The 16,134-nt window shown below is 41.1% G+C and overlaps 1 protein-coding gene across 1 annotated transcript in view; it reads left to right on the top strand.

Moving 5' to 3' along the window:
• The window catches only part of rgs12b (regulator of G protein signaling 12b), a 195,393-nt gene that overhangs the window by 101,518 nt on the left and 77,741 nt on the right, over positions 1-16,134 (top strand). Inside the window, exon 4 of the mRNA XM_080189495.1 lies at positions 13,328-13,349. Coding sequence (XP_080045621.1) covers positions 13,328-13,349 — 22 coding nt within the window. The remainder of the gene's footprint in view (positions 1-13,327; positions 13,350-16,134) is intronic.

The raw sequence follows: 16,134 nt of genomic DNA, 5'->3' as shown, positions 1-16,134 counted from the left end.
AAATTCACACGCAGAGTCTTGGGTGATGTCATTGGGAGGAGAAAAAGCTATGGGCAGGTTAGAACATAAGAACATAAGAAATAGGAGCAGGAGTAGGCCATCTAGCCCTTCGAGCCTGCCTCGCCATTCAATAAGATCATGGCTGATCTGAAGTGGCTCAGTTCCACTTTCCCACTCTCTCCCCATAACCCTTAATTCCCTTGTCTGTCAAAAACCTATCTACCTGTGTCTTAAATGTATTTAGTGAGGTAGCCTCCACCACTTCAACGGGCAGAGAATTCCAGAGATTCACCACCCTTTGAGTGAAGAAGTTCCTCCTCAACTCCGTTCTAAGCTGCCCCCCTCCCCCCCGCCCCTCCCATCTTGAGGCTGTGCCCTCTAGTCCTGCTATCCTTTCTGAGCGGGAAGAATCTCTCTACCTCTACCCTATCCATCCCTTTCATTATCTTATACGTCTCTATAAGATCCCCCCTCATCCTTCTAAACTCCAACGAGTACAGACCCAGTCTATTTAGTCTCTCTTCATAGTCTAACCCCCTCATCTCCGGTATCAGCCTAGTGAACCTCCTCTGAACTCCCTCCAAGGCCAAAATATCCTTGCGCAAGTGCGGCGACCAAAACTGCACACAGTATTCCAGCTGCGGCCTCACCAGTGCCCTGTACAGTTGCAGCAAGACCTCCCTGCTTTTATATTCTATCCCCCTCACTATGAAGGCCAGCATCCCATTTGCCGCCTTGATCACCTGCTGCACTTGCAGACTGGGTTTTTGCGACTCATGCACAAGGACCCCCAGGTCCCTCTGCACCGTAGCATGCTGCAGCTTTTCGCCCTTTAAATAGTAATTCCTCCTCCTAATATTTCTGCCAGAGTGGATAACCTCACACTTGCTAACATTGTACTCCATCTGCCAGGTCCTCGCCCACTCGTTCAGCCTATCCAGATCCCTCTGCAGACTTTCCACACCATCCGCACAATTTGCTTTTCCACTCACCTTTGTGTCATCAGCAAATTTCGTCACCATACACTCAGCCCCCTCCTCCAGATCATCTATATAAATGGTAAATAGCTGAGGCCCCAGCACCGATCCCTGTGGCACTCCACTAGTCACCAACTGCCAATCAGAATAGCACCCATTGATACCAACTCTCTGCCTCCTATTAGGCAACCAATCCTCTATCCATGCTAACACCTTACCCCCAACTCCATGCCCCCTAACCTTCTGAAGCAACCTTTTGTGCCGCACGTTATCAAAGGCCTTTTGAAAATGGAGAAACACCACATCCACCGGTTCCCCTCTATCTACTGCACTAGTCACATCCTCATAGAAATCCAATAAATTCGTCAAACACGACTTCCCCTTAATGAATCTGTGCTCTGTCTGCTCTATCAAACCGTTAGGTGGCAGGGATTTCATTTTCGGTTTCAGTTTGGAGCTGCAGGTTGGAATTCTTAGTTTTAGAAGGGACAACAAGCTAAAAAGAAGTGCCTTCCCTCTCTCCCTGTTGTTTAGAAAACTCTATTTGTTAGCTGAAAATAACTTGTTTTTCTGAAGGGTGTAAACCTGCTGTTTTTGGAGACTGGACCAGTGAGTCTCTGGTGTTTTGGGAAGCTGTCTTGTCTTCAAACTGTTCTGAATCTTGAGCATTTGATTGCAAAATTCAACTAGCAGCCTTGATCCCAATATTACGTGAGCATTAGTTTGTACTGTGTTAAACGTGTGGAAAGGGGCTTTTGTTTACGGGATTGGTTTGTTTGGAACATTGTAAAGCTCTTTGTTAAGGGTTATATGTTATTGTGGTTGTATTGTTTGTTTGTAATTGATAGAAGTTCTTACTAATTTTCTTACTATACATGTTAACTATATTCTTAAATAAACTTTGTTTGATAAAAGCTCCCTAGTGGATTATTTGAATCATACCTGAAGTGAAACATCTCAAGCTTATCCTAGTGAATTTCAAAATGCAAAACTTACAATTCAGACGGGCTCCATAAAAACACTGGTTTTATAGCTAGCTTCTAACATGAACTGTTACAAAGGCCAATGATAACAATCAGTGTTTTATCAGAGATAATTCTGGTATGTTGACCTAACGTAGCTAGAAGTTCAAATAAACCTTTAAAATATGCTTTTTGCCATCTACAGAAGTTGCAGTGATGGAGAAGGGGAGGCTTGGCGGGAGTTCCTGGCCAATCAGTAGACCTGCTGAATAGATTGTCATTAAAGCCATTTCTTGCTGTGCTAATCAATTCTTTAGAAAACAAAAAGGAAAAACTGCAAGCTGGAAATAGTAACAAAACACTTCACAAATCTCAGAAAATGCTACAAGAACTCAGCAGATCTGGCAGAATCTGTAGCGAGAGTAGCAGAGTTAATGTTTTGAGTGTGTTTGATTCTTCAGACCTGAGGAAGACTCAAATGGACTTTAATCGTTAACTCTGTTTCTCCCCACGGATACTGCCAGCCCTGCTGGATATTTCCAGCCTTTTCTGATTATATTTCAAATTTCTAGCATCTGTGTTATTTTCATAGATTAGGTAGAATTCATAGATTCTCTACAGTGCAGAAGGAGGCCATTCAGCCCATCGAGTCTGTACCAACATCAGTCCCACAAAGGCCCTAACCCTGTAACCCCATATATTTACTTTGATAGTTCCCTTAACACTAAGGGTCAATTTAGCATGGCTAATCTGCCTAACCTGCACATCTTTGGACTGTGGGAGGAAACCAGAGCACCTGAAGGAAACCCATGCAGAAACAGGGAGAATCTGCAGACTCTGCGCAGACAGTGACCCAAGCCAGGAATCAAGCCAGCACCTCTAATGCTGCAAGGGCAGCAGTACTAACCATTGTGCTGCCCTACCGTGCTTTTATTTGCTTGACAACTTTTAACTCTTTCACATGGATGAGCTAGATTTATAGGATCTGTATCATCAAGATAAACTTTGGCACCACAGCTCTTTCTGTAATGTTATTTTTGAAACAGAAACCTTTTGAGTTCTCTTTGTAGTTATTGAATGAACATGATCGCAAGCACAATTTCCAATTCATGCAGGGGCAAGTGATTTCATCCAAAATACCATGAGAGATATTTCTGGACTAGGAAGAAAAAAAAATTTCCCTGTCCTGATTAACATCAAATAGCTGTCTCTATAAATTTTAAGTATGGGCTCCACTCACCTGATGAAGGAGCAATGCTCCGAAAGCTTATGATTTCAAATAACACCAGGTTAAAGTCCAATAGGTTTATGAGACTTCTTACTGTGCCCATCGCAGTCCAACACTGACAATCTCCACATCAAGACTACCACTGACACCGCAAACCACAGGCTCAAGGTGGAGAGCATCTCCAAGAAGACTGCGCATATTGACTCAGCAAGTTTCCACAAAGATGCAAGAAAGCAGACAAGATCCCAAAAGAAATACAGATCACAAACCCACTCAAGTTGACCTACAACGCAGACTACGCTGAGAGACTGTGCCATCGCACCTCTCTCTCACGCTCCTCAACCACCTCGTACACCAGCGCTACAGCAGATGCTGCAAACTGGAAACCAAGATAGAGTTCGTATTCTCAACTTGTGCTCAGGATGCAGCAGCCCAGCTGCGAGATACTGCCAAGCAGATGGGACAATGGAACTACACTACCTGTACGCACACCAACAACAGGAAACTTGGGGCTCCACGCACCTGATGAAGGAGCAGAGCTCCGAAAGCTTGTGATTCCAAATAAAGCTGTTGGACTTCAACCTGGCATTGTGAGACTTCTTACTGTGCCCACCTCAATCCAACACCGGCATCGCCACATCATATATGAAAGAAAGGCTTGCGTTCATGTAGTACCTTTCATGTCCTCAGAACGCGCACCCCCCCCCCCCCCAACCCCACCCCACCCCACCAAGTGCTTTAGATTTTATGTTAATTGATGGATAACTTTTGAAGTGTAGCCACTGTTGTAAAATGGTGCTGCTATCCGTAAGGGAGAGTGGAATCAGTAACCTTATACAAGCAAAAATAAAGATGCTGGAAATCTGAAATGCGGGCAACGCCCAGCAGGTCTGGCAGCATCTACAAACAGTGGAACAAAGTTAGCATTTCAGATTGATAATGTGATGAAATTCCGATGATGGGTCATTGACCTGAAATGTGAACCTTCATTTTTGTCACAGCCTTTCGAATGTTGAGTTGTTGAAGTTGACTGACCGTCATAGATTATTGAGAAGGATTTCAGCCCTCTGGGATTTGTTACACCATTCAATCTTCCCATTGCCCTTTTCTACCATAGTGAAATCTTTTGCATTAACTACAGCGTAAGTGATAGAGTTGACCCAAGTGATATTACACCCTCCCAGAGGCTTAAGAGATATAGTATAGACTGTTTGATTTTGAAGACATTTAATTTTGTGCCATATGTTGGTGGCCATGTGAGACATACTGTCATTAAACACAATTGGTGTTGCGATCATGGTTTTAACAACAAATTGGCTAAAAGTATGGTAATAGGATTTGGTGGTTAAAGTAATATTCAGGTCAAACCTACATGGGATGCGGTACTTTGGAGTTTGTTAATGTTGATGTGAGAGGAGGTGAACATCCTGGAGTTCCGCATGATAATTGATGCGGATATTTGTGAAAAGCTTTCCCTGGAGATTAAAAGGGGAACAAGGTTTTAATAAGCTTGTTGTGGCTGTGATTCACCAGAATGATACTGGATTTTAGAGGGTTCAGTTACCAGGACATGTTGCATTTGGTTTCATATTCTCTGTGTACAGAATGCCTAGGAATATTGAGTGTTTTGGAAGTTAACTGGAGTCAGTAGGTTGGACACTACTGAACAATTTCTTCTGGTGGAGCTATCAAGTACGAAGGGACATTAGCTTAAATTCCAGTCATACATTTAGTAGAGAAAATTGGATAACACTTTCCCACAAATGGGGGTAGTATTCTCTGGTCTCCCCACAGCATGTTTCTTGCAGTGGAAGGTGGCAAGCCATTCACTGTCAGGGACCTTTTTGGTCCTGCTACTGTCAATGAGATTTCCTATTGATTGCATCCCCACGCCACTAGCAGGGGTGCGCTGTCGGCAAGACCAGAAAACCCCGCTGGCATGAAGAGTCAGTCAGTTAGTTAATGCTGACCAGGAGATGAGAAATTTGGAATTCAGTCCCCAAAAGGTTGTGAATGCTGGGGCAGTTGGAGGTTTTAAGATCGAGATCATAGATTTATGTTGGGTAGGGTTGTCCGAGGTGTCAAAAGCAGGTGAACGGAATCGGCATGGTCATTTTCATTGAATGGTGAGACAGGCTTGAGGGACTGAATGGCCTACTGCCGTTCCTGTGATAGTTTAGACGGTGGTAGGAGTAGATTAGGCCAAGTTGTCTTGTCTTCAAGCTTACCTTGTTTTTTTAAATCGCTTTGTTGTTGATCTTAAAGGTAGAGAATCAAATTATTTAAGTTCTTCAAGCCAAAAAGATTGTAACTTAAAAACATGCAAGTATAGTTTGGTGTTTTACCATTTAGCTCAATCTATGAAGTATTGTCTGCCAAAGTTGTGTGTGAATGTTGTACGTTTATGCCTATTTATGAATTCCTGGAGATAATTTATACCATAACATACAAATTAGGAGCAAGAGGAGGCCACTTGGCCCTTCGAGCCTGCTCTGCCATTCAATAATATCATGGCTGATCTAATTGTAACTTGTTGCCGACCCCAATAATCTTTCATCTATTTATAAGAATATTCAAAGAATCTGTTTTTATTGCCCTTTGAGTAAGGGAATTCCAAAAACGTTCTACCCTCAGACAAAAATTCTCTTCATCTTTGTCTTAAATGGGTGATGCCTTATTTTCAAACTGTGATCCCTAGTTTTAAATCCTCCACAAGAGGAAATACCCTCTCCACATCCAACCTGTCAAGACCACGCAGGATCTTATATGTTTCAATCAAGTCACCTTTTAATCTTCTAAACAAATGAGATCTTATATCAGATAGAATATGTAGATTTAGTTGTTTGTTTTGTCTAGCTTATTTCCAGGAGTTTTAACTTGAACACCATATACATAAAAAGGATATTGTTCTTTGCTTCAGGAATACTTGCGCTGCAGACATTCTGGCACATTCCTATCATAAATTGGATAGAATTGAAGCAGAAAATCTGAAAGTGAGGTTTAATTGAGAATGTCAGGCCCTCTTTGGGATGAAATATTCTGAAATTCTCTGACTGTATAGACTGCAGGTGTTTGTCCCACATAAATTAGGGAGCTACACACAATTCCAAATTCTTAAATGTTGAAAGTCATATTTGGGACTAATCACAGCACTCGTGTCAAGTCTTGTTGAAGTTGTACAAGACGTTGGTAAGGCCACACGTGGAATACTGTGTGCAGTTCTGGTCACCCTATTATAGAAAGGATATTATTAAACTAGAAAGAGTGCAGAAAAGATTTACCAGGATGCTACCGGGACTTGATGGTTTGAGTTATAAGGAGAGGCTGAATAGACTGGGACTTTTCTCCCTGGAGCATAGGAGGCTGAGGGTTGACCTTATAGAGGTCTATAAAATAATGAGGGGCATAGATAAGGCAGATAGTCAATATTTTTTCCCAAAGGTAGGGAAGTTTAAAACTAGAGGGCATAGGTTTAAGGTGAGGGAGGAGAAATACAAAAGTGTCCAGAGGGGCAATTTTTTCACAGAGGGTGTTGAGTGTCAGGAACGAGCTGCCAGAGGTGGTAGTAGTAGAGGTGGGTACAATTTTGTCTTTTAAAAAGCATTTAGATAGTTACATGAATAAGAAGGGTATAGAGGGATATGGGCCAAATGCGGGCAATTGGGATTAGCTTAGGGGTTTACAAAAAAAAAGGTGGCATGGACAAGTTGGGTTGAAGGACCTGTTTCCATTCTGTAAACCTCTATGACTAAGTTGAAAAGATCTATGAAAATTTGGAGCTTCTTTTCACATAAGAAATTGGTGAGAGAAGTTATAAGTCTAAGACACATCGACTTCAGGTAAATGTTGTGGTTGGAGGGTTGAGTACTGTCTGTACCGTTACCGTTCATTAGGTTTGATCAGTTTACTTTTTTTTGAATGATGGATCCAAGCTTTATCTGAATTTCATGGCTCAGCATTCCAGTGGATGCATTCAGAGCCTGAGGTGGTTCCAAGGATTTCTCACTACTTATGCCAAAGAAATTTGCAAAATTGTAGCCAGTGAACATTGAGGAGATTAGGATATTCTGTTTGGTTTGTTCCAATTTAACCAAATATCTACTTTGAAGATGTGCAGGTTAGGTGGATTGGCCATGCTAAGTTACTCCTTAGTATTAGGGGACTACAGGGCAAATGTATGGGATAACGAGATAGGGCCTGAGTGGGATTACTTTTGGTGCAGACTGAATGGTGCAGACTGAATGGGCCAAATGGCCTCCTTCTGTACTGAAGGGATTCTATGATCTTGTGTTTCCTTGTTGATATGTTGTCGTTTTGCTACCTTCCATGTACAGGATATATCAACTACATTGTATAACCTGGTCATGTTTTCATTGTCAGGCATCTTGCTGATAAGGAAAAGAGTTAAAATGCCCTTGTTTGTGATAACTTGATCATTGAACAGCCGTGAAACATTTTCTTTGATGTATGCAATTGTAGTTCCCTTTGCTTATTAAACAAACCATTAATTCATGTTTTCCCTCCTCCTGTTCAGGGCATCCATTTAAAGGCCCTTGTTTCTGACACTTTCCATTTACTGTGATTTCAATGATGACTTTAGAATAATTTCCTTTCATTACTTCATTGTGCAGGTGATTTGTCATTGGGGAACTTTTGGCCTTTCTGTTGACTTCCATTCAAGATAACAGCTATTATTGGTCTAGTTTTCAGGATTTAAGTTCATTAGAGAGTAAAAGATAATATTGTACTTCAAGTTTTTAATCATATCTTGCAATGAGGAAGTGGGGAATCTGTGCCACAGATGGTAATGTTTAAAAACTGCACTAAATAAAGCATGTAGAGCAGAAGCAGGAAATTTTTTAATTGCTACCTCCAATGACCCAGACAAAAAAGAAATTGAGTCATTCAGATTTGACATTCTTGAGTCAACACATAAATAATAAATGATCTCAGTTAATGCCTATTCTTTTGAAGCTGTATTGCTACATATGCTAAAAGTGTAGTGGTAGACCAATCATATTAATTTAAATTTTACCCAGTGGTGTGCTTTTTAGACGATTTTTCAATTGTCCTTTAGAACTGAGCATGACAAAGACTCTTAAACTCTTGAGTCCATTTAAAAATGTTCTGGAAACTTCATGGTTGATAGATGGTATACAGACTTTTGTAAAATTAAATTGGGCAGTTCTGCATCAAAGGACTACATTCGCAAGGGAGTTGCTGCTAACATTGTGTTAAAGTGAAGTCTGACTTGAAATGGAATGGTAACTTTCTGAAATTCCACACAGATTCCACTCTGCCCCACCTCTGCCATCCACTGTCATAGCGCTAAAATTGATAGAAGCGATCAACAGAGAATTCATGGTGAAGGTCAAAGTTCTAAGTTTTTTGTTATTACTTTTAATTAAGTCATTGATTTTAATAATGGAAGAATCAGGTGAACTGACTAATGGTTTCAATTCACCAGTTGCCACTTCCAATGACAAATAGGGATAGGCAATAAATGGTGGCCTTCTAATGATATTTGCATTCTGCAAAACAAATTTAAAACATAAAGACTGCTGCCAGATGACTCTCAGATTGTTTATGCAGGAAGTGTGGTTTCTGTATTTTGGTTCAATAGATACTTTAAAGCCAAAGCCAAACTGAAAATATTCTGTTGTCTGGAAAAAAAAGGAACTAGATGATGTTATAAATGCTTGACTTTATAAGATGGTAATGTTTTAAACTGGGTCCTTTAAGTCAAGGTAAAATGGAGTTGCTTAGAGAGAAAGATGTGATCTCTCACGAAACTTGCTCTGCCCAAGAAACCACAAAAGGTCTTGAATGTAACCCAGTCCATCACACAAACCAGCTTCCCATCCATTGACGCTGTCTGCACTTCCCGCTAACTTGGCAAAGCAGCCAGCATAATTAAAGATCCCATGCACCCCGGAAGTCCTCTTTCCACCTTCTTCTGCCGGGAAAAAGATACAAAAGTCTGAAGTCACATACCAACTGTCTCAAGAATAGCTCCTTCCCTGCTGCTGTTAGACTTTTGAAGGGGCTTTCCTTGCATTAAGTTGATTTTTCTCTGGACCCTACTCATGACTGTAACACTACATTCTGCACTCTCTCATTTCCTTCTATATGAATGGCATTCTTTGTCTGTTTGGTGCTCAAGAAACAATACTTTTCACTGTATACTAATACATGTAGTAATGATAAATCAAATCGAATCAAATCAAAATCTGCCCAAAGACAAGCCCATATGACTTGACTGTCATTGGAACAGCAGCCCACGTGAAAATTTGGTGACGACCAAGTGAAAGTTTTAACACCTGCAGTGAGACTTATGGACTCTGAATCAATCAGACTGAGATTTGAGAAAGAAGACCAGAAAATAGGAACTGCCACGCCAAGCAGAGCAAAGGGACCACTTTTCTGTTAAACACTTGTTTTGTTTAACACAATGGTGTTGAGGATTGATTCCTTGTTTGAGGAGATGAGGCTGTTAGAAGTGTAAAGAGTAAGAAGTTGCTAGACAGTGTCTTGCTACTGGAGATCCATTTAATTGTGCTCAAGTTTAAGTGAAGGGATTTTTTTCTGAAGGACACTACAAGATTCCCTTTGGAGCAGGGAAAAGGGGTATTGTTGAAGCCAGGGAGAGTTTGGACTTCATATACTAGGGTGAAATTTTCCCCTGCTGCCTGCTGCTGGAATCGTAGTGGGTGGGGCAGAAAATTTGACAAAATATTTCGAAGGTCCATTGACCTTGGCCGGAATTTCTGATTGTGGGGAGCACACCACCAGAAAATCTGCCCCATACGTTTTTGCTGAGTCCAGTGTAAGGAGTGCTGAGGTGTTTTTGGTTGTGTTAACGGGCAATACGTTTCTGTTTTTATTATTAGTTGCCAACTAAATGATGTTTTGTAATGTTGATTTAATTTGCTTATTATAGTAGAAGTTTTAAAATGCAAAATCTTGTCATGCTGTTCTTTGTCGGCTATTAGCAAATTCATAGCTGTTCTCGGTCTCTCTGAGGAACCTAACAGTAGGGAGTCAGTTGAGTACATATTTGCAATATGCTGAAGTTGGACAGCTGCTCTTTAGAGGAATTGCTAGCTTTATGGAATAAGATAGATAGTTATTGCTTTGAGTTTGTTGTGAGAGTTTATGATCAGATATTATGGTGCTGAAAGTTTTTTGAGAGATTATTAAATCTTGCCAGATCAAATTGGATTGTGCTGTGGTGGGGCTTTGAGATGTTAAGTAAACCATAATTGGATCTCCACACGTTTTAAAATCTTCTTGTGAAGACTTGATGTCTACTTTGTGATGATACTGTACCTTTAAGAAATGTACTTGTGTCAAACTTCTTGTGCAGATTTTTTTTTAGCAGTCACTTCTATTTATTGGTGCTGCTTTGTCTGTAGTTGACATCCCCTGCTGTTACTGTAGCAGCATAATTATCTTAATCGTTGGAATGTTTGTTTAATCTGGACTAATGCAGGGCTGTTATTTTTAGTGTTTCCCCTAGGGTTTTTCAGAGTGGGGCTTGATTGACAGGAAGAATCCTGTGACTTGGAAGGGCTAGGCTCACAAGGTGAAAACAAGCTCAGTTGCTGCTTGGGAGCTGTAGAGAGAGGTAGCTCTTTCTCTCTCTGAAGATTGGAGTCTGGGACCTGGCAAAAGATAGGTCTCTTTCTCTGAAGATCTGCTGTTTGAAGTTGACTATTTTTCTGGAGACTGCTGTATAAGAATCAGAAGACAGGTTTCTGTCTAGAGGTGTTAAAAGTGTGGAAACCTGGCATCCACTTGAGCTATATGTTTTTGTGCTAATTGATTCTGAAGAAGTACATATGCCTATAAGCATATTGCCTACATTGTAACAATAGACATAATGGGGAAATGCTGGCATTGGACTGGGGTGGGCAGCCTCTGAAAGCTTGTGATTCCAAATAAACCTGTTGGACTTCAAGCTGGTGTTGAGACTTCTTACTAGAATGATAGAGATAATTAGCTGTTAAGAACTATACTTTGTCATGTTTAAGTTTTTCAATTGATAAGCAGTACGCTAAATCTTTGTTAGATTTTAATTGTGTTGTTACATAAAGTTTGACCCACTAAGAAGCTTACATAAATCAATCAAATCATACCTGGAGTGAAACACTTTATGCTTGCTCTAATGCCAAAATCAAAAAAAAATTGGGGTCTAGGCTAATTTTATAATATATCTTGGAGTTTCTAATCTGGTCCCTAACAACTTTGTTGGGTGAGAGAGACAGGCCCCTGTAGTTTGGCTGTTATAGACTGTAAGGAAGTGATTAAACTTCTGCAGATTTCATCAGCTGGAAAATTGCTTTTTCACATTAGTCCCATACCTTCCCCATTCATAAACCTGAATTAATCCAGCATTCTGTTAACTAATTCCTGTCCCACATACCCATCACACTATCCTCACCCTGGTCACTTTTACTCACCGTTCCCCAAAGGATTGGTTTCATCATAGTCCTAACTGGCCAAGTCCATTGTGGCCTTGCCTTGAGAAATCAGGCATTCTTCCAAGTGTCGTTCCTACAGTCTAGTCCTGAATTGCTATTTCTCCTTTACCTCCTCTTTATCTTCTATCTTCTGCAAAATTGTCCCAAAACTACTTTGCCTGACTATCTTACTGCCTGCCTTCATTAATCTTCTTATACCATGTCTTGAGAGGTTTCTTAAGTTCAAACTCAGTAATTCTTTTCTTCTACCCAACACCTCTTCCACCAGTCTGCACCTCTTGTAAAATACCACGAAAGCCCCTCTCACATAAGCCTCACTATATAAATCCTAAGTTGTTCTGGCATTAAGCAATCACAACATAATTTGCTATTTAGGGACTGTGTAAATTATTGGCAAGTTATTAATTTGATTTCCTTACGCTGGTTGTGTATGTGGCATCTATAGTCTTCGCATGTGCATATTCATAAGTCTTGCATCAAATTCTCTGCAAAAGAATCTTTACACTCTGGGTGTCATTTTGTACCTGCATTTGCTGTGAGCGCAAAATCCCCCCAAGCGTCATGAAATGAGATCCTCACCAGTGAGATCAGAAGTTATTTTCAATAGAGTTAGGGGCACCCTTTAAAGATGACATTCTGATATAAGGCCCCACTCCACCAGCATAAAAGTAGATTTTAAATGTAGTATAATAATCAGAATTCCTCAATAGCTGGAGCTTATCTGGTCAGGCATTCTCATTATATAGGGATAAGAGGTGGGGCGGCGTATTGCTGAGTTGAGCAATACCAGGAAGAACAGGTATTTTGAGAGCAACACCGAACCCAGCCAATTTTAGCTTCATATATCCACTTCAAACATAGAAGTCAGTTTAGTTAATGTAGTTCTTTAGTGCTTGCTGAAGTAAGAGCCAAGGGGATGAATTTCCTTAGGCTTCTGCTGCCATAGCATGTTTGGGAGCTCAACAGAAAAACCCATTTACATGCTGTGTTCTAGTGGCAGGGGGGAAATTGATGAAATTCACACCCTTGATGTCAATAGAATTTGTACATTTCAGCTCTTGCTGAGATAGTTGTTGTCTAGTACTCTGTTTCATTTCATTTCACTGCCCTCTGTGTAATAGAATTTTTCACCTGACCAGGCTCTGTATTTTTTTATATATATAACATCACTTCACAGTGTAATTTAAAGAAGATCTTAAACTGAAGTTGACCTATAGAACATCTCATTATCTCCTGCAGTAAGATTAGATGCAGCATTTCAAAGTAGATGAGAATATTTTCCTTTATTGTGAAATGATTAAAAGTTTAAAGTTTTTATTTATTAGTCACAAGTAATGCTTACACTAACATTGGAATGAAATCACTGTGAAATTTCCCATGAATTCTTTGTGGGATTACAGGAAGAAATGTAGCCTCTCACAAGCCCTTTCTTTAAACCGTTCAACAGTGCCATTTGGAGGAGTTAACCAGGGAGGTGCTTACAGCTTCTGGAAAAAATGCATCTTGACTCATTCAACCAAAGTCTGTCTTTCCTTTTCACTTCAGAGTGAGATTATTTGTTTTGGAAGCTGCTTGAATTCAACATGCACATTTTAGTTTTTCAACAAAACAGCAGAGAAAACATTTTGTGTCATTGTGATGAAGTGCTCTCACTCATGCCTCTCTCCTTTCTTACAGACAGCAGCTGTCTCCGATGGAGGTTAGTGCACATTTTCAGATAAGTAAAGACAAAACGCGGTAGAGTGTATGCTTCATGTTAAAATTTATCTTCCATATCGAGTTAGACTAAGTGAAATTTGGGGGTTTTGGACTGTGATTCTGGCTGTTAGTAAGGGAGTGGTGACTGACGGTTAGGATTGGGCAATTCCAAGCTGGTATTGTAGCCCTATCGTTGGGTTCCTGAGTGGAGGTTACATCCGTGCTGTCGTCAGAAAGTTGCATTTCCCAGGATGTGAGTCAGCTTTACCAACATATATTACATTGATTTGTTAGCTGAAATTTTGCCATACGTTGGATAAAGCATAGCTGAACACCAGAGTACAGTGTTAGAACTTTGCTTCTCTTGTTAGCACAATTCCAGATTATTTTTTTAAATGCACTGTTTTAGTGAACTTCTTTGATTTGATTTATTATTGTCACATGTATTAACATAAATGAAAAGTAGTGATTCTTGTGCACCATACCGACAAAACATACCATTCATAGAGAAGGAGAGAGTGCAGAATGTAGTGTTACAGTCATAGTTAGGGTGTTGAGAAAAATCAACTTAATGCAAGGTAAGTCCGTTCAAAAGTCTGACGGCAGCAGGGAAGAAGCTGTTCTTGAGTCGGTTGGTGTGTGACCTCAGACTTTTATATCTTTTCCCTGACAGAAGGTGGTGGAAGAAGGTGGAAGAGAGAATGTCTGGGGTGCGTGGGGCCCCTAATTATGCTGGCTGCTTTGCTGAGGCACTGGGAAGTATAGACAGTGTCAGTAGACGGGAGGCTGCTTTGTGTGATGGATTACACTTCCTCAGCCTGCAAAAACATATTCATAGATGCAGAGCGAATTTATGCCATCTAGTTTAACTTGCAAGACTCAAATTGTAGTCAAATGGCTGGATTTTTGTGCTGTCGGGATAGTTTCCTTGAACAGTGTGTGATGGAACCAGCGAGGGAGCGAGCTATCTTAGATCTGGTGTTGTGTAACGAGGCAGGAAGAATTAGGGATCTTATTGTGAGGGATCCTCTTGGGACAAGCGATCATAGTATGGTTGAGTTTTTGATGCAGATGGAGGATGAGAAAGTAGGGTCCCGAACCTGTGTCCTGTGTTTGAACAGAGGGGAGTACGATAGGATGAGAGAGGAATTGGCAAATTTAGATTGGGGGCGCAGATTGGTTGGTAGGACGGCTGAGGAACAGTGGAGGATCTTTAAGGAGATCTTTTTCGGTGCTCAGCAGTAATATATTCCGATGGTAAAGAAGGAATGTAGGAGAAGGGATAACCAGCCGTGGTTATCGAAGGAAATAAAGGAGAGTATTAAATTAAAAGCTGATGCGTTCAGAGTGACTAAAAGTAGTGGGCGATTAGAAGATTGGGAAAGGTTTAAAAATCAACAAAAAATGACTAAGAAGTTGATAAAGAAAGGAAGGATAGACTATGAAGCTAAACTAGCACTAAATATAAAAAAGGAACAGTAAGAATTTTTACAAATATATGAAGAAGAGGAGGCTGGCTACAGTGAATGTTGGACCCTTAGAGGATGAGAGGGGGGATTTAGTGGTGGGAGATGAGGAAATGGCTGAGGCCTTAAATAAGTTTTTTGCCTCGGTCTTCATGGAGGAGGGCGTGAATAGTTTGCCGGATATTAAAGATAGAAGGATGCTAGGAGTTGAGGGCCTGAATGCGATTACTGTCACTAGAGAGGTAGTGCTTGATAGACTAACAGGACTGATGGTGGACAAGTCCCCAAGACCGGATGGAATGCATCCTAGGGTTCTGAAGGAAATGGCAGAGGTGATAGTGGATGCCTTAGTGATTATTTACCAAAATTTGCTGGATTCTGGGCAAGTGCCGGAAGATTGGAAAACGGCTAATGTTACGCCGCTGTTTAAAAAAGGTAGCAGACAAAAGGCAGGGAATAATAAGCCGGTTAGTTTAACGTCTGTAGTTGGAAAAATGCTTGAATCCGTCATCAAAGAAGAAATAGCGAGGCACCTAGAAAGGAATGGCTTGACAGAGCAGATGCAGCACGGATTCGTTAAGGGGAAGTCGTGTTTGACGAATTTATTGGATTTCTGAGTATGTGACTAGTGCGGTGGACAGAGGGGAACCGGTGGATGTGGTGTTTCTAGATTTTCAAAAGGCGTTTGATAAGGTGCCTCACAAAAGGTTGCTTCAGAAGGTTAGGGTGCATGGAGTTCGGGGTAAGGTGTTAGCATGGATAGAGGATTGGTTGTCTAATAGGAGGCAGAGAGTTGGTATCAGTGGGTGCTATTCTGATTGGCGGTTGGTGACTAGTGGAGTGCCGCAGGGATCGGTGCTGGGGCCTCAGCTATTTACCATTTATATAAATGATCTGGAGGAGGGGGCTGAGTGTAGGGTGATGAAATTTGCTGATGACACAATGATGAGTGGAAAAGCAAATTGTGCGGACGGTGTGGAAAGTCAGTGGTGGCTGCCGCACCCATTGGCACTGAAAGTAATGGAGAGCCACTGACCTCGAGTCGGCAGTCCTCCTGGGGTGAGATCTTTGCCCTACTGGGGCTTTAATTCAGTGGGATGCCTGCCATTGAGTCAATGCCTAATTGCATTTGAGGAAACATTGGGGCCGTTGGCTAAAGGCGACTTGATGCTCCCATAGGTTCTCCAACTGATAGCAGGACTCCTGTCACCGTTAACTCAACGAAGATGAAAGAATGGTGATGATATTCAGTTTGCAGCAGTCTGTAATTCATTTCGTGATGGAGGGGTTTGATATTGACTTCAATGGCAGGAGTTCCTG

The sequence above is a fragment of the Carcharhinus amblyrhynchos genome, chromosome 5 (assembly GCF_965287045.1).
Source record: "Carcharhinus amblyrhynchos chromosome 5, sCarAmb.v2.hapA, whole genome shotgun sequence".
NCBI classification, from domain to species: domain Eukaryota; kingdom Metazoa; phylum Chordata; class Chondrichthyes; order Carcharhiniformes; family Carcharhinidae; genus Carcharhinus; species Carcharhinus amblyrhynchos.
The sequence above is the reverse complement of the archived record's forward strand: the minus strand, read 5'-3'. Positions and strand labels throughout refer to the sequence as shown.